Source organism: Schistocerca piceifrons, chromosome 1, assembly GCF_021461385.2.
Source record: "Schistocerca piceifrons isolate TAMUIC-IGC-003096 chromosome 1, iqSchPice1.1, whole genome shotgun sequence".
Taxonomy (NCBI): domain Eukaryota; kingdom Metazoa; phylum Arthropoda; class Insecta; order Orthoptera; family Acrididae; genus Schistocerca; species Schistocerca piceifrons.
This window is the reverse complement of record NC_060138.1, coordinates 117,287,082-117,312,362: the sequence shown is the minus strand read 5'-3', so window position 1 is coordinate 117,312,362 and position 25,281 is coordinate 117,287,082. Positions and strand designations below refer to the sequence as shown.

Here is a 25,281-nt window from a genome sequence, read left to right as displayed (position 1 = left end):
ACCCCATACCATCACGCCAGGTGATATGGCAGTATGGCGATGACGAATACACGCTTGCAATGTGCGTTCACCGCGATGTCGCCAAACACGGATGCGACCATCATGATGCTGTAAACAGAACCTGGATTCATCCGAAAATATGACGTTTTGCCATTCGTGCACACAGGTTGAGTACACCATCGCAGGCGCTCCTGTCTGTGATGCAGCGTCAAGGGTAACCGTAACCATGGTCTCCGAGCTGATAGTCCATGCTGCTGCAAACGTCGTCCAACTGTTCTTGCACATGGTTGTTGTCTTGCAAACGTCCCATCTGTTCACTCAGGGATCGAGTTGTGGCTCCACGATCCGTTACAGCCATGCGGATAAGATGCCTGTCATCTAGACTGCTAGTGATACGAGGCCGTTGGGATCCAGCACGGCGTTCCGTATTAGCCTCCTGAACCCACCGACTCCATATTCTGCTAACAGTCATTGGATCTCGACCAACGCGAGCAGCAATGTCGCGATACGGTAAACCACAATCGCGATAGGCTACAATCCGACATTTATCAAAGTCGGAAACGTGATGGTACGCATTTGTCCTCTTTACACGAGGCATCTCAACAACGTTTCACCAGGCAACGCCGGTCAACTGCTGTTTGTGTATGAGGAATCGGTTGGAAACTTTCCTCATGTCAGCACGTTGTGAGAATGCTCTGAAAAGCTAATCATTTGCATATCACAACATCTTCTTCCTGTCGGTTAAATTTCGCGTCTGTAGCACGTCATCTTCGTTGTGTAGCAATTTTAATGGCCAGTAGTGTAGTTGGTTTTTATCCATACGGCGATTGTTGCCGGACGATGAGAACTATGTCTACCCAGTTTGGTTGAAGTCGGTCCATTTGTTTAGGAGGAGATGTGAAACACGCATACATACATTAATTTTCATAATATGTATTGATTCCTCTGTGTGTAGAATTGGCAAAATATAATAACGATCCTTTACCTGTGTATCTATTCTAGTTCTGATAAAGGCCAGTGTAGGTTCGTACTGTACAACGTTCAGGAGCGTTCTGCAACTGTGCGAAATCAAAAGCGTTAGCAGTACTCTTTCTCTCCGCTTTCACAAACCTCATGATCATAAATTGTCGCATTTTATCTCTACTTAAATATGAGAAATGTGTCACCTTTACTTTGAAAACTGTGTTACGTATACGGATAGTGAATTAACCGTCTTTTAGCGTGCAGTACTGTTACTCATTTGCTTCTGCTGTTAGATCTCATCATAAAACATTTCTATTTCAATTAAAAAATCTGCTAATGGCTTGAGTTTAATCAACTAAATCGTCCGTAATCACTTGTTAAGTTAATCGTGTGAGAAACGAAAAATAGACGTTTTTCAGGTGTATGTGAGAAAGCTTAGAAAAACTAAAGACGCCGTTACAACTCTTCGACATTCAGTGACGAAATTGTAGAGGAATTATTTAAGTATAAGTTGTCAAAGCATCACTGATACAACTATACTGCAAAAAACTGTCATTTGACAAAAAAAGGTTTACATTTCGCACAGAGACAAAACAACATAAGATGCCTTAGTATCTTCTCAGAAGACGAATATCCCCTTCTCACGTTATGTGTAACGACTTCTTGTGTGTTTGTGTGTGTGTATACTATTTGACACGATTACTCTGTCTTTTAACCGCACACAACATACCATAATAGACTTCTGGCCAGGTAGAAGTATCAGGTTTCAGACTAACTTCTGAGCGATCGAACATCCACCCTGTTTCCCAGACCTGCCCGTCGCAAACTTTTCTGTTCCCGAGATTAATCTTGCCTTTAAAGGTGAACGCTTCAGCGACGAGCTGTGACTCCAGCGAACAGATACGGAATGCTTGAAGGAAAAACAGCGTCAGAACGAGATATATTGAAAAGATATACGCATACGATAGCATTTAGCGAGCAGTATACAAAAATTAACAGTTTAAATAGAGATTTGTTTTTATATGCTTATCGCTGCGTAGCTGTTTCACTATCATTGTGGAGCAGAATCTTTTTCCAAGTACCACCGCTCCCCCTCCCACAAAGAATACAGCAAAAACTTAATTTGATCGGACTGAACTGAATATGACAAATACTTTGTATAATGAAGACACAGATGAACAAAACAAATTTAAAAATGCACGTTTCAGCTTTATGTTCCGCTCTAACCTGAGACACCATGACAAAATTAGCATAAGATCCATTGCTTCACAAGAGCGTATTTACCGTTCTGTAAACGATTTTTTAAGGAAGTTATATTTCTCACGCCTCAGGTGACATAAATTTTATTTATATCGGTTTCCACTTCCTGGTAAGTCGTCATCAGACGATATGCTGGGTTGGTGCATAAGTTCGTAGCGTTTTCCCATAACTTCAATAACACAACAGATACATATAACAGAAACCATAGTCGTCAACAATATATTCTCCTTCATTGTTTAGATCAGTCTGCCAACGCTGGGGCAACTTTACCATTGCGTGACTGTAGAAATCACTTGGTTTCCAGCGGAAGAACTCCTCTAGCTAAGTTCCTGGTGCATTTTCATTCGGAAAGTAAGTCCTTGAAGGTTGTAAACAGTCTCCACGGGTTTGTTGCACGATCATGTTTTTCAAATTCCACACTATTTCCTCCGAGCAGCTGTCCGACATCTTCAGGTGGTTCAACCTTGCTGGTGGCTAGGTAAGACTGTCGGTACCCCTACGTCGACGCCCCGTTTCTAGAACATGCGCGCGAAGAATGCATAGGCGCGGAAAACGCGCATGCGCAATGATTTGCAGATAGATGGTGACATATTCAAAAGCCCTCTGCCGAAAATCGCAGAGCGGCTCTCCCGTGCTTTCGCTGTATGCTACTTTTGCTGACAGTGCGACCAGGCGTTACTCACCAAAGACCGTACTAGACCAATGTTTTGACGGGTCTGTTACCGAAGAATCTTGATTTTCGCTTCGTGGTTTAATAGCAGCCAATGCAGGGATCTAGGCTGTGCTCAGTTGAAATCCCGTATCCATGTTGGTGAGATTATCGGCTGTACAAATATGTATTGCTTCCTTAATGACGCAACTGCAGAACGGTGATGCCGGGTATAAAACTTCCGTCTTTTAATAAATCATGGTATCCAAACTGTGTTCTGCAATTGCCGACTTTTCCGGTTGATGAAGGCGTGAATGACATTGATGTTCATCACAGTGTTCTTGTACTGTGCGACATGGGTCAAATGGCTCTGACCACTAAGGGACTTAACATCTGAGGTCATTAGTCCCCTAGAACTTAGAACTACTTAAACCTAACTAACCTAAGGACATCACACACAGCCATGCCCGAGGCAAGATTCGGACCTGCGACCGTAGCGGTCGCGCGGTTCCAGACTGAAGCGCTTAGAACAGCTCGGCCACAGCGGCCAGCACTGTGCGACATGTCTGGTCTTATACATGCTGCCCCACACTGACAAGGAGTCTTGTACGCACCACATTTCCTCAGGCCAAGATCATCCTTAACCGAACCCAACAGATTTCTCAGTTTTGCAGATGGTTGAAAAACACACTTTATTCCATATCTTCTGATTCTCGACGACATGGCACCAAAATAGGGTAAAAAGGCCAAAGTGGTAGGTGTCTTCGTACCATCATTCTGCTCCATAGATTGAACTCGCCTTGGCCTGAATGCATTACGTATCTGTCTCAAGGATAATTGTTCTGTCGGAACACTGTCTTCAGACATTGTACTTCACTCGACAGGATCTCAAGATCAGATACCACATCTGCTCTATGTAGTAACGTACGTAATGCACTACCGGATTGTGTAGGATAACGGCAGCTTGTGGCCTGCACATATAAATCTGTATGGGTTGGCTTGCAGTAGACGCTGTGTCCCAAGGTTCGACCCGCTTTCCATCGTACCAAGACATCAAGAAAAGGTAAAGTACCATCTTTTTCCACTTCCATCGTGAAGTTTACATTCAGGTGGAGCAAATTCAGATTCTGAAGAAATGTACGTAGAGCATCAACTCCACGTGGCCACACCACAAATGTATCATCCACATACCGCAGAAAACAAGAGGGTTTGACAGTGGCTGACTGTAGTGCTTTTCCTTCAAAGTTCTCCATAAAATAATTGGCCACCACATTAGGCAGAGGGCTTCCCATGGCGACGCGGTCCACTTGTTCAAAATATTGTTCATGAAATAAGAAGTATGTTTGAATAATGCTGCTATGTGCTCCTCAGACTTGTTACTAATGAGCTCCAAAGAGTCCTGCAAGGGCACCTTTGTAAATAAAGACACAAGATCGAAATTTACTAAGAGATCCGACGATTGCAATCTAAGAGTTTTCAGGCGACCTATTAAATCTTTAGAATTTCGAATATGATGGTCGCACTTGCCTACGAGAGGTCCCAGTAATGTCAGATATTTGGCAAAAAAATAAGTAGGTGCTCCTATGTTACTTACAATGGGACGGAGAGGCACCCCATTCTTATGGATGTTGGGTAGGCCATAGAATCTAGGAGGAACTGCAGCCTGTTGACGCAAACCCTTAGCAACTAGCGCTGGAATCGAGCTTTTCCTAATTAGTTCCAAAGTCTTTCTCCGGGTCCTAGCCGTCGGATCACTTTTTAATTTACTATATGCGGGATCGTCGAGCAGTTTGTATATCTTGCTGTTATATTCCGTGCGTGAGAGAAGCACAGTAGTATTTCCTTTGTCAGTAGGTAAGATGGGATTTCTGGGACTGCGTCATCAAGGAAGCAATGCATATCCGTACAGCCTATTATCTCATCTACAGGGATGCAGGATTTCAGCTGAGCACAGCCTGGAACCCTGCACTGGCTGCTATTAAAGCGCGACGCGAAAATCAAAATTCTTTGATAACAGACCCGTCATAACATTGGTCTAATGTGGTCTTTGGTAAGTAAACGTCTGGCCGCACTGTTAGCAAACGCAGTGTACAGCGCACGCGCATGAGAGCCGCTCTGCGATTTTCGGCAGAGGGCTGTTGAATATGGCACCATCTATCTGCAAATCATTGCGCATGCGCGATTTCCGCGCCTACGCATTGTTCGCGCGCGTGTTCTGGTCGCCGTGCGCATACCTACACCCGTACCTAGCCACCAGCAAGGTTGAACCACCTGAAGATGTCGGACAGTTGCTCGGAGGAAATATTGTGGAATTTGCACAACGTGATCCGGCGGCAAACCCGTGAAAACTGTTTACAACAATCCGCTGGTAAAGCTTGAAGAGTCACTTCCTTGAAGGTTGTTCGACAGGGAGCGGAAAAGGTGAAACTCTGACGGTGAAAGACCAGGCGAATAAGGTGGGTGCCGAATGACTTCCCAACCCAATGCCTGTAAGGGTCTTTTTTATCAGTCTAGGAAACCACGGGGTATATTATCGTGAAGTAGCATCACTTCTTGCAGTCCTCCTGGTCATTTTTCTTGGATAGCGCCTGCAAGACATCTCAGTTGTTGACAAAAAATGTCAGCAGTGATGGTTACAACTCCAGGAATCAATCCGTACTTAACCACACCGTGGCTGTTCCACCAGATCATAACATTGATTATTGTGGATGCCTGAAGGTCATCGTATGGGGTGCTTTCCTCGGGCTCAATTATTCCTTTTTTCCCGTCACCAGTAAGGATACAGGATAGGAATGGTCGGAGTTGTTCACGAACCAATTGATGATTAGCGAGTAGAGATTCATACACCCACTGACTTCTCTGTTTTTGGCTTTGAGCATGCGGTACCCGTACAATCCGTACAACCTTTCCCATTGAATTGAAATGTCGCACGACGGTGGAATGATCACAGTTCATTATATATGCCAGTTCTCGTGTACACTCACGTGGAACATTCTGGATGAATGCGTTTAAGCGATCTTCATCAAACTCTGGAGGTCTTCCCGAACGACAAAACGTTCCTCTTTAAAACGAGAAAACCATTTCCTTGTCGTGTTCTGCATAATGGCATTATCCCCATACACGGTGAAAGTGTTTCTGCGTGCCTCTGCTGCTCTATTGAAGAATATTTTGTAATTTGTTCGGATTTCTGCACTTGGCACTCTATTTTTTAGTGTCCACAGGTCGACTTGTCATCTCCATATGACATAATGACAATATGTAAACTCAAATAGCGGCAGAGAACTACAAATAAAAAATGACAATCGGTAAATAAACCCATAGCAACCGGAATACCGATATGCAAAACAAAAGATTATGCACCAACCTAATGTTTAGAAAGAAACGACGAAAGATGGAATGCAAGAAAGATAGGCACTAAAATGCCAATAAAATAAACTACAAAACGTAGCTTCTACAGAAACAACACACACTTGAGTACGATGCAGAATAACTCGTCAAAGTGTAGCTGAAGAGGTCAGAACAGACGATCTGTGTTTAAATATATCTGTTTTGTGATTCTTGGAAATGTAGGTAACAGTTGACTACGTACGAGTAATATGTATAAAGTTTGATAATTTTCAAATCGAGAATTAAGGTTTAAGTATTCAAATTAGAAATTGATGATCAGATATATGCTTCACTATTTTCTTGCAAGAATCCTCATGAAATAAAGTCCATCAGCAGGGAATTAGCTGCTAAAACAGTCGTTTGTCCAATACTTGAATATTGCTCGTCAGCCAGGGATCAATACCAAGATTGGTAGAGGGAACTGAGAAGAGCCAAAGAAGGGCGGCACGATTCGTTAAAGACTGACTGAGGAAGCGCGAAAGCGTCACCGAGGTACCCATCAACCTCAGTGGCACGTGTTGTGATGGAAGTGCACTGTGTCACGGTGTCGTTTGCTGTTCCAAGAGCGTATATTCCTGGAAGAACCAACCGAGATATTTCTTCCTGCTAAACATAAAATTAGACAGATAAGAGCTTGCCAGCAATTATTCTTCCCCCAAACCGTACCAGACTGGAACAGGAAAAGAGAGAGACGACATTAGTAGACAAAGTACTGTCCGCCACACACCGTAAGGTTGCTTGCGTAGTATGGATGTAGATCTAGAAACTATTGCTGTACGTAAGCTAGATCTACACTAGAAGCGGGATCAGTGATGCCACACTACAGAAGTCATCCACGAGTGTCACTGATCACTAACGTTCGCAGCTGTACTCTTCTGGCCTGTTCAGTTGTAATTTGAGCAGTCACTGAGTTACGTACTCAATCCGACACCGTGTTAGTTTCATTTTGTAATTTAGGTTCACAGTATTTTTCCACCCCCGTTTCTTTCATAGTTTAGATAATCCTCTGATAATGACTTGCTTCAGAGGTAATGATAGGTAATAATTCCACTATTTATCACTTGGAGCTGAAATCAGAATAAAGAAGTCAGAAATATTAACAGAATCTTCCGTCGGTTCTTGGTAGAACAACATTATAATAATAAATGAAAAGCACTAGTTTGCTTTTGTTCTACAATATTCTTTTTGTTGCTAACCGGTTTTCGGCTTACAGGGCTATCTTCAGACATTTACTATTATCACCCACTAAATGTCTGAAGATGGCCTTGTAAGCCGAAAACCGGTTAGCAACAAAAAGAATATTGTAGAACAAAAGCAAACTGCTGCTTTTCATTTATTATTAAGTCAGAAATATCTTGACTGAAGATTCCTGCGCTATTCAGATATTTCTGAATCTGTTGGCTCCCAACCAAAACAAGTGCAGGAGTTTACAAATTTTATTCAGAACCTTTTGTACACTACTGGTCATTAAAATTGCTACACTAAGAAGAAATGCAGATGATAAACGGGTATTCGTTGGACAAATATATTATACTAGAACTGACATGTGATTACATTTCCACGCAATTTGGGTGCATAGATCCTGAGAGGTCAGTATACGGAATAACCACCTCTGGCCGTAATAACGGCCTTGATACGCCTGGGCGTTGAGTCAAACAGAGCTTGGATGGCGTGTACAGGTACAGCTGCCTATCCAGCTTCAACACGATACCACAGTTCATCAAGAGCAGTGACTGGCGTATTGTGACGAGTCAGTTGCTCGGCCACTATTGACCAGACGTTTTCAGTTGGTGAGAGATCTGGTGAATGTGCTAGCCAGGGCAGCAGTCGAACATTTTCTGTATCCAGAAAGGCCCGTACAGGACCTACAACATGCGGTCGTGCATTATCCTGCTGAAATGTAGGGTGTCGCAGGGATCGAATGAAGGGTAGAGCCACGGGTCGTAACATATCTGAAACGTAACGTCCATTGTTCAAAGTGCCGTCGATGCGAACAAGAGGTGACAGAGACGTGTAACCAATGGCACCCCATACCATCACGCCAGGTGATACGGCCGTATGGCGATGAGGAATACACGCTTCCAATGTGCGTTCACCGTGATGTCGCCAAACACGGATGCGACCATCATGATGCTGTAATCAGAACCTGGATTCATGCGAAAAAATGACGTTTTGTTCGTGCACCCAGATTCGTCGTTGAGTACACCATCGCAGGCGCCCCTCTCTGTGATGCAGCGTCAAGGGTAACCGTAACCATGGTCTCCGAGCTGATAGACCATGCTGCTGCAAACTTCGTCGAACTGTTCGTGCAGATGGTTGTTTTCTTGCAAAGTCCCCATCTGTTGACTCAGAGATCGAGACGTGGCTGCACAATCCGTTACAGCCATGTGGATAAGATGCCTGTCATCTCGACTGCTAGTGATACGAGGCCGTTGGGATCCATCACGACGTTCCGTATTACCCTCCTGAACCCACCGATTCCATATTCTGACACAGTCATTGGATCTCGACCAACGCGAGTAGCAATGTCGAGATACGATAAACCCCAATCGCAATAGGCTACAATCCGACCCTTATCAAAGTCGGAAACGTACGCATTTCTCCTCCTTACACGAGGCATCACAACAACGTTTCACCAGGTGACGCCGGTCACCTGCTGTTTGTGTATGAGAAATCGGTTGCAAACTTTCCTCATGTCAGCACGTTGTAGGTGTCGCCACCGGCGCCAACCTGGTGTGAATGCTCTGAAAAGCTAATCATTTGCACATCACAGCATCTTCTTGCTGTCGGTTAAATTTCGCGTCTGTAGCACGTCCTCTTCGTGGTGTAGGAATTTTAATGGCCAGTAGTGTATTTCTGAATCTGCCGATTCGCAACGAAAACAAGTGCATGAGTTTACAAATTTTAGTGAGCAATCTTTTGCGTTTGTACTGACAGAGTGAAAAGGTATGGAATTGTAATTAATTTTAGAAGTGAACCAGTAACCCTTCCTCTCCCACCTCACTCAAGCTTCTATGGTTAATCGATCGCCGGTATATAAACAGCTTGAAACGCATTCCTACTTAACAAGTGATTTAACGTGTTAAATATTTGACGACAAGCACGTAAAGCGCTTGTGGTTTAAGACGAGAAACACTAATTGTGTTGGTTTTATTAATTTCGTATTATTTACTTTATGAGTACACGACGGACGTTCAATAAGTAGTGCGACACTTTCTTTTTCTGAAAGCAAGTTGGTTTTATTCAGGATTCCAACACAGCATATTATTCGCCACTATTTTTCTTACCCCACCTGACTGGGAGGGCCTCTATGCCTGCTTAGTGTCACTCAATTGGTGGACGCTGGAGCCAACGTCTTGCTGGGTCCATGACCTCCCTACCACCCAAGTACAGCTTCCCACTGATTCAGCTGTAGCAGCAGAGACGTCCAGTTGTGCACTGAGGTGTTTGAGATTCGTCGATCACCTCGAATAAGAGTGTCTGCACGTTCCAACATTACAGAAGCCACAGCTTTATGCGGCCGGCGGGTACACGGAAGATCGGATACGTTTGCGCGACGTTGTCGCGAAGATGACAGACGCTTCGCCCAACGATTCGCCGCCATTTTGTTCACTATCAGGTCTTCGTAGTCATTCTGCAAGCGTCTTTCAATATTTGCGATGCTCTGCTTTTCCGCCGAAAGAAGCTCAACGACACCTCTCTACTTGGATCGCATCTCGTTACAGATGCCGTTTTGAAGGCAACATATAGCTCCGCCATATATCGGAACTTCATAAAACTATAGGGGCTGATGCAGGAATATTCCACGATGACCCACAACAAGTTCCGCATATTTTCAACCGAAAATAGCCGAGAGAAAATACGTGTTGCATTACTTATTGAAAGTGACTCGTAGTCTGTGTAATTTCCGTTCTGTTACATTGCCTCAAGAAACATATACAGTTTCCGTGGTGTTAAACATCTACTGTAACGTTAGCATATTACATTTTCAAATTTGGTAAGCAAGTATATGAAATACTAAAAATCAAATGTTTGCTGCCCCTATAACCCATTAGATAGTTTGAAGTTCTTATTTTTATTCTATTCTTTATGAGCCTTTTATTAATGTGATTGCGTATTATTATTAATTGATTTTTATTTATGGTTTGCTTTAGCGATTCCTTTTCTCTGTTTGCTCCTTTTATTTGAGTCCTTTTAATTATGTTTGCGGTGGTTATGAAGTCTATATTGCTTACTGTTCTGCGTTTCGCAGCAACAGATCTCGTTGAGTCTCCTTGCTGGAACTTCTCCACCTGAAATCGCTAAAGATAATTTATCGCTCTAAGGAAATCGATCGGTACAGCCAAGTGCTATACTGTGTCATGTGTATGGAATATGGCGTCTAACTTAAGTTCGTGAAATTATTTAGGTCTTCGGAGAAGTATTCTCGACGAATCCCAAAACCGTGTAAAACTGTATGTTCGCTCCATGAAACTTCACAACACTTCCGAACGACTTGCTTCTTTATAATCACTGAATATTTCTTTTGAAATGATTAAGGGTTATGAACTCGACACACCTGATACTCATTTTGTGCTTTTATATGTATTTATTTTCTTCAACATAGATTACTACCTTAATGGCGGCTTCCAGCAATCTCTTTTCAATCCGACATAGAACATATCCCAGCCAAAGTCCAACATGGAATAATTATCTCTTTACCGTATCTTAATACGATCTGTATATATTTTTTTATCGAGTTCGCACGGAGATGCTTAAATTCCACAGAGTGTTCGCTCTTTACCGTATCTTAATACGGTCTGTATATATTTTATTATCGAGTTCGCACGGAGATGCTTAAATTCCACAGAGTGTTTATCTCTCGCGCAGGTACTTTATACTTATCGTCTTATTAATAGACGGTCGCACTTAATGCCTCACCTACACTAATAAACCGTAATACACCGCTGACGCCGTATTGTAACATATCACCAAAAGAATTAAACAAAAATTATTCAACGGACTTTGCATCACTATTCGCTACGGTAGATCACGCGTAAGGTGAATCGGATGATCTGATGGCATTGTGAGGCATGAAGGGCAGCTGTAGAAAGAAGTAACAATTTTCACTGCCAGCACGTCGGGGGCTTATCATGACCACCCTCAAGGAATGGCTTATTCCAACTGGAAAGAAAGAAGCTTGGAAGGAAGTAATCTGTCACAGTGCTCATAATTCGTACTCGGCTGAGTAAATGAAGAGCGCAATTGTAATTACAGATACTCGAAGTGTACCGTTTTCATAAGCAAAGTAAACCACATTTGTGCAGTAGCACCCGAGCAACTGTTTTCCGGGATCTTCTCGTGTATTCAGAAATTCAGATGGCTCTGAGCGCTATGGGACTTAACATCTGAAGTCATCAGTCCCCTAGAACTTAGAACTACTTAAACCTAACTAACCTAAGGACATCACATACGTCCATGCCCGAGGCAGGATTCGAACCTGCGATCGTAGCGGTCGCGCAGTTCCAGACTGAAGCGCCTAGAACCGCTCGGCCACTCCGGCCGGCTCTCGTGCATTCCATGCGCTGACTTTGCCGTGGACCCTCGCATACAGCCATTCGTATCTCGGATTGGGCACACTCAGGTGAGGTCTGGACTAGATGCGAAAGTACACAAAAACTCAGCAAGTCTTACCGATTCCGAATGCTAGTAGTGTTCCAGTTCTGCACGAGGCAGTGTTACGATTTGTAACGTTCTGCACACATTTCTGTGCTACGTGTGCATTCAGTGCAGTAAACTGGGGCATAATGTTAAATATGCTCAGAGTTGGAGGCGACGATCTGTCGCCAAAAATACACTGAAGAATAAAAATAAGGGACTTCAGCGCCGTCGCCGTCGTAGTAAATAGGCACAGCGTAGGAAAACCTGTCACCTATAGTTACGTAAGAAACTGTGACTGAACATATGAATGATCCGTAAGACTGCCCAGAGTGCGTAGTATGAATTATGTAAGTCACGTATCTCTAAGAATGGGAGGGGTATTGAAGCTCTTGGCACTCCATAAACGAAATGGGAGCCATTTCTTTAGCGTATTGTGACAGAAGTTCAAAAATGGATTTAAGATAGTCAGCTAAAAGGAGAGGACTGTCTAAAGAGTGGAAACGGTCATCCACTACAAAAAAGGGGGGACAGAAACTACAGGAATACAAACGAATAGCCTCTTATCGCAAACTTATGGCGTCCTCTCCCTGGAACCGTCTACTGTTTGCCGATACTAAGGCGAATATCTGGACCGTATATACCGATGGCTATGTCCCTATTCTTCGGCATATTCGTCGAACTGTGCAAAACTGCAGCGGAGAGAATTCCTATGCGCCGAAGAAACGAGAAGTGCGCTCTATAGGAGCGGGGAACTGCAGGCAGATGCAACGCTTCACACGGTATGCGATGTAAGCTTTGGCTCCACAGTGTAGAACAGACCTCGCCTTTAGTCGATGCCGGTGCTTGCACAAAGTTTCATACGTGTCGAAATTCGCCTACCGACTCTTCAATAAAACCAAAACACACATGTTGCCTGTAAATTAAATTTCCGCTAAAATGAACAATGGCACTACCGGAAGGCAACACCGCTCATATTTGCGATATTGGTAATAGGAGAGTTTTCCCCTGAAATGTGAAAGAAAGGGATGAATATCCCTCCGAAAATAAATATTTCTACACGGTACTGTGTCGGATAACGTATCATTCCAGAGCTAATAAATGATCCAGACAGTTTGTGAGACAATATGTGAATAACAATATTGTCCGCTTTCACTCTGTAATGTTCATTTCAATAATCCGACTCAGGAGTTTAATAAATAAACAAACACCATCTGTATTACAGCTTTTTATTTACTGATAACCGATTTGAATCTGCGTTGCATATAATCTTCATTCAGCTCTAGGTTGGAACAATAAAGGCAACAACAATAAAAATTTTATACAGGTGCAATATTTCAAATACTTGTTTCATAAGTTGTAGAAATAATAACAAAATATTATGAAGCCACAAATACCTGGCACCTCAATTTACAATTTGTCAACAGCGGTATAAGACTAAAGTAAGAAAAAACAAGGATATGGCGCACTAATAATTTTCATGTAGTTGCGTGATATGTGCGTAAGTCATTGATGAGTACATTGTAAGAGTGTAAAATGTTTTGCCGCATATAATTAAATAAAAAAGTTAATAAAAATTAAGACCTAAAGGACACGTTGTAAGGTGTCGCATCTTATGGACGTCTTGCTTGAAGTACGAGCTCGTAATTAGAACATTACTTGTATTGTAATTGCAATAAGAAATAGAGAATAAGTCTACATCTACTGTACGTAACTACATATATACTCCGCTAGCCACCAAGCGGTGTGTGGCGGAGGGCAATTCGCGCCAAAGTCACATTCCCCCCCGCCTCTGTTCCACTCGCGGATCGCGCGAGGGAAAAACGACTGTCTGAACGCCTCAGTGCGAGATCTTATTTCCCTTATCTTTGAATGATGATCATTACGCGATTTGAAAGTTGGTGGTAATAATATATGCTCTACATCCTCGGCGAAGATTGGATTTCGGAATTTAGTGAGCAGCCCCTTCTGTTTAGCGCGTCGTCTATCTGCAAGTGTGTCCTACTTCAAACTTTCTATGAGATTTGTAACGTTCTCGCGATGGCTAAATGTACCAGTTACGAATCTTGCCGCTCTTCTTTTGACCTTCTCAGTCTCTTGAATCAGACCCAACTGGTAAGAGTCCCATACAGACGAACAGTACTCTAAGACTGGACGAACTAACGTATTGTAAGCTATTTCCTTTGTTGAAGGACTGCATCGCTTCAGGATTCTACCAATAAACCGCAGTCTACAGTTCGCCTTACCCATTACTTGTGTAATCTGATCATTCCATTTGAGATCATTTCGCATTGTCACACCCAGATAGGCCTACTTGACTGTTACCGCTTCCAAAGACTGATCATTTATTTTGTACTCATACATTAATGGGGATTTTCGCCTTGTTATACGCAATAGGTTACACTTACTAATATTGACAGATACCTGCCAGTCATTACACCACGCAATTATTTTCTGCGAATCCTCATTGACTTGTTCACAACTTTCGTGTGATACTACTTTCCTGTAGACTACAGCATCATCGGCAAACAAATGCCGCTGTCAATACCATCAACCAGATCGTTTATGTAAATCGTAAAAAGCAGAGGACCTATTACGCTGCCCTGGGGCACACCTGAAGTCACCCCGTTTAGGACGACATACTGCTCCCTGTCTGTTAGAAAACTTTCTATTCAACCGCATGTGTCATTGGATAGACCGTAAGCGCGCACTTTTTGTAGCAAGCGACAGTGCGGAACTGTCGAACGCATTTCGAAAGTCATTTAGAATATTGACATACTAGGGTAATGAGGATGACATTATTAATGGCCTGGATTGTAAGCTCAAGGGATAATTGGTAGTCAGAATAGGGCACCCTTTTTTTGCTGAGAAATCACGGGAAATGTAGACAGGCACTGTGAAGTAGCGGGATGATCCGCAGGCTTCCTGAGGGTGATGTTCTACATCTACATTCTACATTTATACTCCGCAAGCCACCCAACGGTATGTGGCAGAGGGCACTTTACGTGCCACTGTCATTACCTCTCTTTCCTGTTCCACTCGCGTATGGTTCGCGGGAAGAACGACTGCCGGAAAGCCTCCGTACGCGCTCGAATCTCTCTTATTTTATATTCATGATCTCCTCGGGTGGTATTCGATACCTCATCCAGAAACGCACCCTCTCGAAACCTGGACAGCAAAGTACACCGAGATGCAGAGCGCCTCCCTTGCAGAGTCTGCCACTTGAGTTTGCTAAACATCTCCGTAACGCTATCAGGCATACCAAATAACCCTGTGGCGAAACGCGCCGCTCTTGTTTGGATCTTCTCTATCTCCTCTGTCATCCCGACCTGGTACGGATCCCACACTGATGAGCGATACTCAAGTATAGGCCGAACGAGTGTTTTGTAAGCCACCTCCTCTGTTGATGGACTACATTTTCTCATGACTCTACCAATGAATCTCAACCTGCACCCGCCTTACCAACAATTAATTTTATATGATCATTCCACTTTAAATCGTTCCGTACGCATACTCCCAGATATTTTACAGAAGGAACTGCTACCAGCGTTTGTTCCGCTATAATATAATCGTACGATAAAGTTCAAATGGCTCTGAACACTATGCGACTTAAATTCTGAGGTCATAAGTCGCCTAGAACTTAGAACTAATTAAACCTAACTAACCTAAGGATATCACACACATCCAAGCCCGAGGCAGGTTTCGAACCTGCGACCGTAGCGGTCGCTCGGTTCCAGACTGTAGCGCCTAGAACCGCACGGCCACTCCGGCCGGCCCCATACGATAAAGGATCCTTCTTTCAATGTATTCACAATACATTGCATTTGTCTATGTTAAGGCTCAGTTGCCACTCCCTGCACCAAGTGCCTATCCGCTGCAGATCTTCCTGCATTTCGCTGCAATTTTCTAATGCTGCAACGTCTCTGTATACTACAGCATCATCCGCGAAAAGCCACATGGAACTTTCGACACTATCTACTAGGTCATTTATATATAGTGTGAAAAGCAGTGGTCCCATAACACTCCCCTGTTGTACGCCAGAGGTTACTTTCACGTCTGTAGACGTCTCTCCATTGAGAACAACATGCTGTCTTCTGTTTGCAAAAAACTCTTCAATCCAGCCACACATCTCGTCTGATATTCCGTAGGCTCTTACTTTGTTTATCAGGCGACAGTGCGGAACTGTATCGAACGCCTTCCGGAAGTCAAGGAAAATGACATCTGCCTGGGAGTCTTTGTCTAATATTTTTTGGGTGTCATGAACAAATAAAGCGAGTTGGGTCTCACACGATCGCTGTTTCCGGAATCCACGTTGATTCCTACAGAGTAGATTCTGGATTTCCAGAAATGACATAATACGCGAGATCCATGTCAGAGATACAGGCCTATAGTTTTTGCGCATCTGCTCGACGACCCTTCTTGAAAACTGGGACTACCTGTGCTCTTTTCTAATCATTTGGAACCTTCCGTTCCTCTAGTGACTTGCGTTACACGGCTATTAGAAGGGGGTCAAGTTCTTTCGCGTTGGGGAAAGGGGGGGGGGGGGGTGCAGCCGCGTTTTCGAGTCAGTGGCACAGAGGTGACGCAGACCTGCCGGCTGAACAGACATTGCCTCTTCTTAAAACCTAGTGACGAGTTGGGATTTTGCTGGAAATTTACGCTCGACTACTACACGAACTAACACGGATTGGTGGGAGGCTGTATGACTCGAAGTAGAAAGAGGACACTCATTTAGAGACGAGCCCTGTGACTGGACAATAGCGGAGTTGTGATTTTTGTGTAAAGGGCAGTCTGGTCTGAGCCTTCTCCGTGAGCGGAGAGGATTTGTCTCCGTGTGGGCCATCTTGTGTGCACAATAGAGAGGCACAGACTCCGACTGATTATCGAGTAGAAGTACCAGAGCGTCTCTGTGAGCTGTATATTCGTCACTCTGCAGGCGGAGTGGGGAGCTTAAGAAGCTCTAAGAGTAGTCGGGCATTAGAAGTGATTTTATTTCTCGCATGCCTGTAGTGAGACTCTTGTCTTTATCAGGGCAATGGGCAAGCAGTTGATTTCACTCGTAAGCAGTACGATACTGGAGCAGTTCACAGAGGGGAGTATTGTGGACAACATTAGTTCAAGTGAGCAGGCAGGTTTCAGAGCTGCATCGAGCGTCAACCGACGGTGCGGCAGCTGCGCTCAGACAGTCAGCAGCAGTCGCTTTCACTGTCGTTTTGGATGTGCTGATTCTACAGCTCGGCAGAGCAAAGGGCCTTAAGTCAATAAATGCGTTGAGTTCCATGCCATTGTTCTCTGTTCAAAAGTTTTCAGATTCATTGGGTGTTGCTTACTTTTCCAGCGGAGTGTGCGCTGATATGAAACTTTCTGGCAGATTAGAACTGTGTGCCGGACCGATACTCGAACTCAGGACCTTTGTCTTTCGAGGGCAAGCACTCTACCGCGCTACCCAGGCACGACTCAAGCCCCGTCCTCACAGCTTTACTTCTGCCAGTACCTCGTCTCCTACCTTCCAAACTTTACAGAAGCTCTCCTGCTAACCTTGGAGATAGCACTTTTGGTTACTTTTGTTGCTATAAACTCGACATCCTTTTTTTGTCATATTTAGTCATATTGGGTTTCGAAATTTATTTAAGAGGGTGACAAGTTCAATACGATTTAATACTAGGCGAACTCAGAGAGATCTTTAAAGATAAGCAATATTCCCGTCAATCGAAACTTTTAATTGAATAAAAAAATGATTTTTACAATAAATTTTGTGCATATTTATACAGAAATTCATTTCCCTCTGTTATAGTTTCCCACCACCCACTCTTCCAACGTTACTGGGATAAATTTCAAGATGATTGGTGAGGTCCACAATAAAACATATGGAACAAATGTTGAACACTTACAGACCGACAACATACTGTGCATCGTAAATTTTCGTTCTTTTTTATATATTTTAAAAGAATGTGCAAAACTTTCAAATTTGAAACTTTGTAAGTAATTATATATATATATATATATATATATATATATATATATATATATATATATATATATGTGTGTGTGTGTGTGTGTGTGTGTGTGTAGGTAAATTGAATATTTATATTATTTTGTTTTTTTTTTATAATTTTTCTTGAACTGAGTTGAGATGGATGGAAATATTTAAAAATCAGTGAATATATTTAAACCATGATAAGGTGGCATCGGACATATAGTTTGAGACTTTCGTCGCCGTAAGAAGGAGGTTCGTGGGCCACGTTATTTCTGAGCTAAAATGAGATAAATACTAAAAATGCAGTTTACATATAATGTTGAAATTTTAGGATCATGGATTAAACAAATAATGAAATCACGATAGCGTTAATCATAACTATAATCACTGAAGTGCACTATGCTACTTACATTGGGAATACAATATGAATCACTAGTGATATGTTGATTATCCGCATGTCGGTATCTCGTCCGTGCGCAGTGGAATTTCCTTATGTAATTACTAGTATGCGCGAGTATGCGCCCTGCAGCACGCAGTGACTTTTTATAAAATTAAAGAGTTTAATTTAGAGCCGCCAGTCTAACGCACGAGGCTCTCCCTCGACTCCATTCCAGAACAGATAACAGAAGAAGTAATTAACAAAAGACTTGACATCCTTTCTGTGTCTCACCAGCGATCACATGCGACCGCGCACAAGGTAACTTGCATTGGCTTTCATGCTTTATTGAACAGGGTTCTCTGATTAAAAAAATAGATTTACATGCTATGGCTAAAAATGTGCCTTTAAACCTTGAAGAATTTGCTTTTTAATAAATAGAAATAGAAGTACACTGATCACTCAGGGGGAAGAAAAGGGAAGCTAGTTACAAAAATAACCGTGGGTCTTAGCAAGAGTAGTGGGGGAAGAGAGTGGTCACCTACCAAAACAGCCGCTGTCGCTATCACAAGAATGGTTTGGAAGACATTTTTCCAAAAGTCTGATGGTTAGTCGCCAGTCCCATAGATTCTACACACCAACCGGAACAGTCATTTGGTTTCGCCACCCACTAATGACTTTTGAAATTCCGATGGAATATTATGTATCCCTTCGGTCTTGCTTGATCTTAAGTCTTCCAGAGTTAAATTCTGACTCCAGTACTGGATCCTCTATGCCTTCGACATCGATCCCACTTTCTTCTTCTCTCACATCATCAGGTAATTCCTCCCCCTCATGCAAACTTTGGCCCGCTCTTTCCTCTGCGATTAATGTCTGAATCTTCACTGCACACTTCATTTTAACAACCATTACTTTTAATTTCACCAAATGTTGTTTTGACTTTTGTGTATGCTGAGTGATTCTGACGATAATTTATTTCTCGATTTCTTCATATTTCTCCTGCAGCCACTTAATAGGATTCTCTAATACTTCGTAATTCTTTCTTCGCCGTAGTCCCCCAGCACCTGTTACCTTCTCCCATTATGCCATACAGAAGTTCGTAATGTTATCTCGAGCAGAGTTTCCGGTACTATGCCCACTGTCATCGGACGGATCTTTAGTGGTATAACTATGATGTCAAGTCCACATCCGTGGTCTCTCATCTCCTTGGTACTAAGCTTTGACCTGGTGTTGCATGATGTAAAGGTAAATAGCCCAAATGTAAGATATCATTGGGACACTGCCCTACATTTTCTTTGTCAGCACAATAGCACAGTTTACAACTATCTCACTAGAAAACAGATACATGGAAAGAAACAGAATATGTGTGCACACGACTCAGCCACTCTGTGGATGTCAGCCCACATACCTGTTAGCAGATAACTGTTAAATTCGTACACTGTTGTTACATCATGGATACAAGACAGCAAACAGTCAAATATTTACCAAGGTAAATCGCCAAGGTGTTTATTTACACGACCAGTTTTGGTATCTCATTAATGCTATTCTCAGCCCTCTATGCACTCCGTCTAGAGATTTTATCTGCCGATACTTACATAACTGGATCTGTCAATATCTAGATCTCTTGAATTCGTTTTTGAGTGTTTACTTCAGAGACTTGACAAACTCTCTTCAAAGTAAACACTCCAAAAATCTGTGTCATTTGGTCTTCATGTCACAGAAAGATGAAGGCCAGGTTAAAGGTAGCAATAAAAATCGATTGTATTCGATACCATGACCGCTCGATTCGCAGATGTGTGCTTCACCAGTAGACATCCAGTGCTCACAGTTGCGAAAATATGATAGTTCTCGAGGAAAATCAGAGATTACAATAGTGTCTCAGTACATTTATTCTTTAAATGAGTTGTTGATATCTAAATCTTTGAAGCCAATTCATCCTTGGTGTGTTTTGCAGCCAAACGCAGCGCTGAACAACCTGCTGGCGGCGCAGTCGGGCCTGACGCAGCCGGGCGCTTACCTGTCGTCATACACTGGACTGCCTCAGCAGCCGCAGCCAGCTGCTGCCTACGGCGGACTTCCGGGACAGATCGGGGCGTACTCCGGCCTGACCCCGCAGCAGCTGTCGCCCTACGCGGCCTTCCAGGCGCAGCACGCAGCCGCCCTGGGCGGACTCCAGCAGCAGCAGCTGCAGCCACAGGCCGCCGTGTACAACCCTCTGCAGGCGCAGCTGCAAGCACAGCAGATCGGACAGCAACAGCAGTTGCAGCAGCTGCAGCCTCAGCAGCCGCAGGTGACGCCACAGCAGGCGGACACCTATACCCAGCAGCTTCTCGCATTCCAGCAGGCGCACCTGCAACTCCTGCAGCAGCAGCAGCAGCAACAACAACAACAACAGCAGCAGCTGCAGACACAACAGGTGCAGCAGCCGATCGTTCGTGCACAACCAGCAGCAGAACAGCAGCAGCAGCAACAGCAACAAGTGGCGGCAGCCCCAGCTGGAACAGCTGCCTCAGCACAGCAGGTGCAACAGCCGTCAGCGCTAGGTGTCAAGTTCTCCGCTGCCGACACTGTCTCTAAGATCAGGTTCAGTGGAAATGGGTTCAACTTCACTTACTGAAGGAGCAGGGAACAGAGTGGGTGTAAGACAGTCCAGACTAGTGTGAGGAGCATAGAGGTACAAGTGTGTGATGTGATTCGAAGGCTGTTGACAGAGAAACAATTATTATTGTGCTCATTATGTGCTGTGTGTGATACTCAACTTATCAGTCTTTCAACAAGTATTACCTGTTGTACTATTTAAGGTCTTCAGTGAAAATCAGTAAGAAAATAAGTAAAAATACTTCTTTCCTCTGTGCCATTACTACTGTACAGAAAGACATTCACCACTCATATGCTATTTTTCCTTCACTGCAAGAATTACCGAAACAAATGCATTCAAATGAAAATTGATTTCTGTCGGCCAAACAGTGCGTAGAGAGATTCTTCTTTGCTCATATTCTTTGTATTTTCTCTTAGCTTCCTCGTTTTCCTGATTTCTCCAACTTTCCCAAGTGTGCGATTTACACTGAAAATTAATTTCTCCCGGACCGTCTCGGTAAGAATTACCAAAATGGAAGAAACGAAAATTTTAGTCTTTTTGGACCAAAAATACTGTAAGAATTTGCTGAAACGGAAGCACTGAGAAAGAAAATTGTAATTTCTGTGGCCCAAAAAGAACGTCGAGAGATTTTTCTTTGGTTATATTTTTTGTATTTTCTCTTAGTTATCATCTCGTTTCCCAAATTTTCCAACTTCCAGCACTGTGCGATTCACATTAAAAACTGGTTTCTCCCCAGGCACCACTGCAAGCATTACCAAAGCGGAAGCATTGAAAATGAAAATTGTTACTTTTGTAGGCCAAAAAGAGTTTAAGAACTGCAGAAACGGAAGCACTGAAAATGAAAATTGTAATTTCTGCGGACCGAAAAGAGTGTCGAGAGATTTTTCTTTGGTTATGTTTTCTGTTTTGTATCAGTTTTCTCCTTTCCCAGGTTTTTCCAACTTTCTCCACTGTGCGATTCATATAAAAACTGATTTTTCCCCAACCACAATAACTGATAAATCTCTACCATATCTTACTCGTTCTAAATTATTCCTTTACCAAAGAAAATTTCAGTATTTGGAGTTATCTGCCTGTTATATGGCCTTTTGAATGGTAGCAGGCACAGTTATTGCTCTACACTGCTTATTCTTTCTCTTCTTTATTCACTACTGAGGAAATATATGCCCGTAGATAACCACAGGACTGTTAACGTCTGTCTACTACTTTTCTGCTGAAAAATTTAAGTGAATCGTTAAACACGGTCTTCATTAGGATATTCCCGAAACAAGAGATCCGTCATCGGAAATACCTTTTAAATAGTAAATGCGATTACTCATTTTGTCATGTAAACCTTTAGCATGTGCACTACGATGCACAGTGAAACCGAAAATTCGTGCAGCTCTTTGTTCCCTTGCTCCCTTTTTTCTTCGATGTTGTTCCTACGGAAGAACCCACCTCCTACCAACCGACATATTTTTTTTTACGACTGCGTCAGGCAGCTCGCAGAGGTCTGGCGCTGACAATGCCGATATGTGCCACGTCGTAAATTGGGTTTCAGCTGACGTCCAGTGCTGGAGAAGACAACAGGAGCCGTTAAGAGACAGAATCTGCTCGCGTTCACCACCTACTGGCAGCTAAAAGTCGTTACAGGTGTTCGACTTTTCCTCCGGCGCTGTATTCCAAACTATAAACCATTTTGAAACAACCGTTGTTAAGGATTTTTGTTGAGTGTATAATAAAATCATTTGTTAATAAATCGTTTTTGTTAAATATAATTTGTGTTTTCACTGCCACCACTTTCAACATCATGTTTCCTGTTCAAAAACAGTTAATTGTATTTACACATTACTGGCATTCACCTATGATTTAAAGAACACAAAACTATTTGTATCGGTGTGTATTATAAAAATTACACTGCTAAATATTTCAGCAAATCTTAAAACAGATACCTCTCCGTATTTTGAAATCAGTTTTTCCCAGTTTTTTGCCGTTCTAGCTAGGGCAGTACTTGCAGTACTAGTACTGATACTGCAAATGATATAAACGGGATCGCGGACTACCACGATATTACGGAGTGTGTGCCCGTGTCATCACATACACAAACTATAGAAACATCCAAAAGAATCGCGAGGTAATGTAAGCAGAGATTCTGCAAGAATGTCAATGACTAACAATGAAGTCATAGTTTTAAACTTCACAGAAAAACGCATCGTTAAAAAAAAGGCTTATAAAGAGAGACAATGGAAGGTGATACTTATAAATGATTACTTGTCATCAAGGCAGATTCAAATAAACTTTTTGATGTTATTCTAAACTTTTTTATAGTCAGTCTAGGGTTACTATAATATAAACGGTGCAGAAATTGAGCAACAATTTCAGTTTCTTGTGACTGCTGTATCACAGTTTATACAGAGCATAGCAAGAAAAAGAAGAAAAATGGATGAGTGGTTCGCCTGGAATGCATATCAGTGACGTGGCAAAAAAATAAAGAGAAAGAAACAGATAACCTGAAAGAAATTCAAGTGACTGTATTACTCTAAATAGAGCTGTTGAGCCAAACCATAACATAATTTTTTCCATATTTCTGCATTAGAAAGCTTATTGAGTATTCTACGATTACCCATGACGCAAGATATATTGTAGATGTATATTCTGTAGAATCCAATAACCCGTAACGGCAGCACTGCATAATTTAAACTGCAAAATCAACGAAATCTGTTTTACGAACTACATAATATTACCTTTGTTTATAATTCCGTACACTATTATGTTATATGTGAAAATGTGCACGCTGAATCGCACTGTAGTATGTAACGTAGACCCTGCTACTGACATGTTATTCTACAGAATGAGATACTATATAATTAAACAGAGCTCCTTTTGCCAAAATCATTGTTTCATACCTCTATTACAAATCTTCAGTCAAATGAACATACTTTGGACAGCATCCTAACTTAGGGTATTTTATTGCCTTTTGCTGACAGTTGGCACACCTGTATGGGAGATCCCAGCTAACTGCCTATTCAATGTAAACAAAGTCCAATTGTTGTTTCAGTGGACTGATCATTAGTTTGTGACTTGTTCTTAGGATTCAGGTGAGCTGTTCAGGCTAGAATCTGTGTTAAAAAATGAAAATTTTTATATGTTTGATAACTTCGCATCCACAAGTTACCTCGTAAGCCTGAAAACAGGTACATAATTGGTATCCGTGCGGTTCTAGGCGCTACAGTCTGCAGCCAAGCGACCGCTACGGTCGCAGTTTCGAATACTGCCTCGGGCATGGATGTGTGTGGTGTCCTTAGGTTAGTTAGGTTTAATTAGTTCTAAGTTCTAGGCGACTGATGACCTAAGAAGTTAAGCCGCATAGTGCTCAGAGCCAGTGGAACATAATTGGTATCCCTTGAGGGTTGTAGTGAAGGACAAACTTAAGTATTTTGTTTGAATCTTCTTGTGTTAGACATGTATGTACTTTTACAAAAAAAAGTTGTATTTAAGCCAAACTTGGGGCGCTGTACCAAGTTAGAACACAAAACTGATTCAAGGTAACTGAAAGATTGAGTTTATACTGTTGACCTGGAAAAAGCCTTCGAAATCGTAATGTGCGACAGTGGTACAAACGGTTTGGACTCTTCAGTGATATAGATATACGCCATAGGGACAGACGGGTAAACTTCAAAGTGCAACAGAACCACGAATAAAAAATAATCTAAGTTTGACAAAAAGATCTGTAGAAGAATATAGAAAATTACGTGTACGGGCAAGGCAAGGAATGAGGCGGTTCTTAGCAGAATCGGCGAAGATAAAGGCCTATATGGAAAATTTTGTATCCCGCCTGGAAGCGGGCGCGTGAGTAAGAGCAGGAAAAGGTGAAAATCTCTCGGTACTGCAGTGTGAATTAAAATCACCTTTACTTTAGCAACAAGAGTAATACATAAATTTGCCCTGAGGTGCGAAGCTGTGAAGTGAAGTGTCCCGACAGTCTGCTCTTGATCAAATGGGCTGAATGCACAGTGGTGCCCGTAGAGCTCAACAGCGTCTGCTAGAGGGCGCTGTCGCCGGAGTCTAACTGGCAGCTACGCCGTGGCATCCTTGCTACCGATACCACAGAAAACACTAACGAGAGGAAGGGACAGGAAGATAGGCATGTGTTAAGACTTCAGGGATAACTTCCATCGTACTAAGAGGGATCTGCAGAGGGTAAAAATTGTGGGAGAAGACAGAGATTCGAAAATACGCAGTTTAGGACACTGGACTTACGTGTTATTGGATGAAGAGATTCAGACAGGAGAGGAAGCCGTGGTGCACATCAGAAGACAGATGAGTCAAATGAAGGATTTTCTTATCTTCAGGAGTACAGTGTTAACCATGGAAGACAGAGTACCTGTGTGAGTTTTATCGGCTCGCCAGAATCTTGAGGTGGATAGAACAACATTGCTTTCATTCTAAATCAA

The 25,281-nt window shown here is 42.7% G+C and overlaps 1 protein-coding gene across 2 annotated transcripts in view; it reads left to right on the top strand.

The window, feature by feature from the left end:
* Positions 1-22,605, top strand: part of LOC124796513 (bromodomain-containing protein DDB_G0280777-like) — a 73,588-nt gene extending 50,983 nt beyond the window's left edge. For both annotated transcript variants that reach the window (XM_047260704.1, XM_047260705.1), the window contains exon 3: positions 20,204-22,605. In XM_047260704.1, coding sequence (XP_047116660.1) covers positions 20,204-20,866 — 663 coding nt within the window. In that variant the 3' untranslated portion in view covers positions 20,867-22,605. The remainder of the gene's footprint in view (positions 1-20,203) is intronic.
* Positions 22,606-25,281: the final 2,676 nt, after the last annotated feature.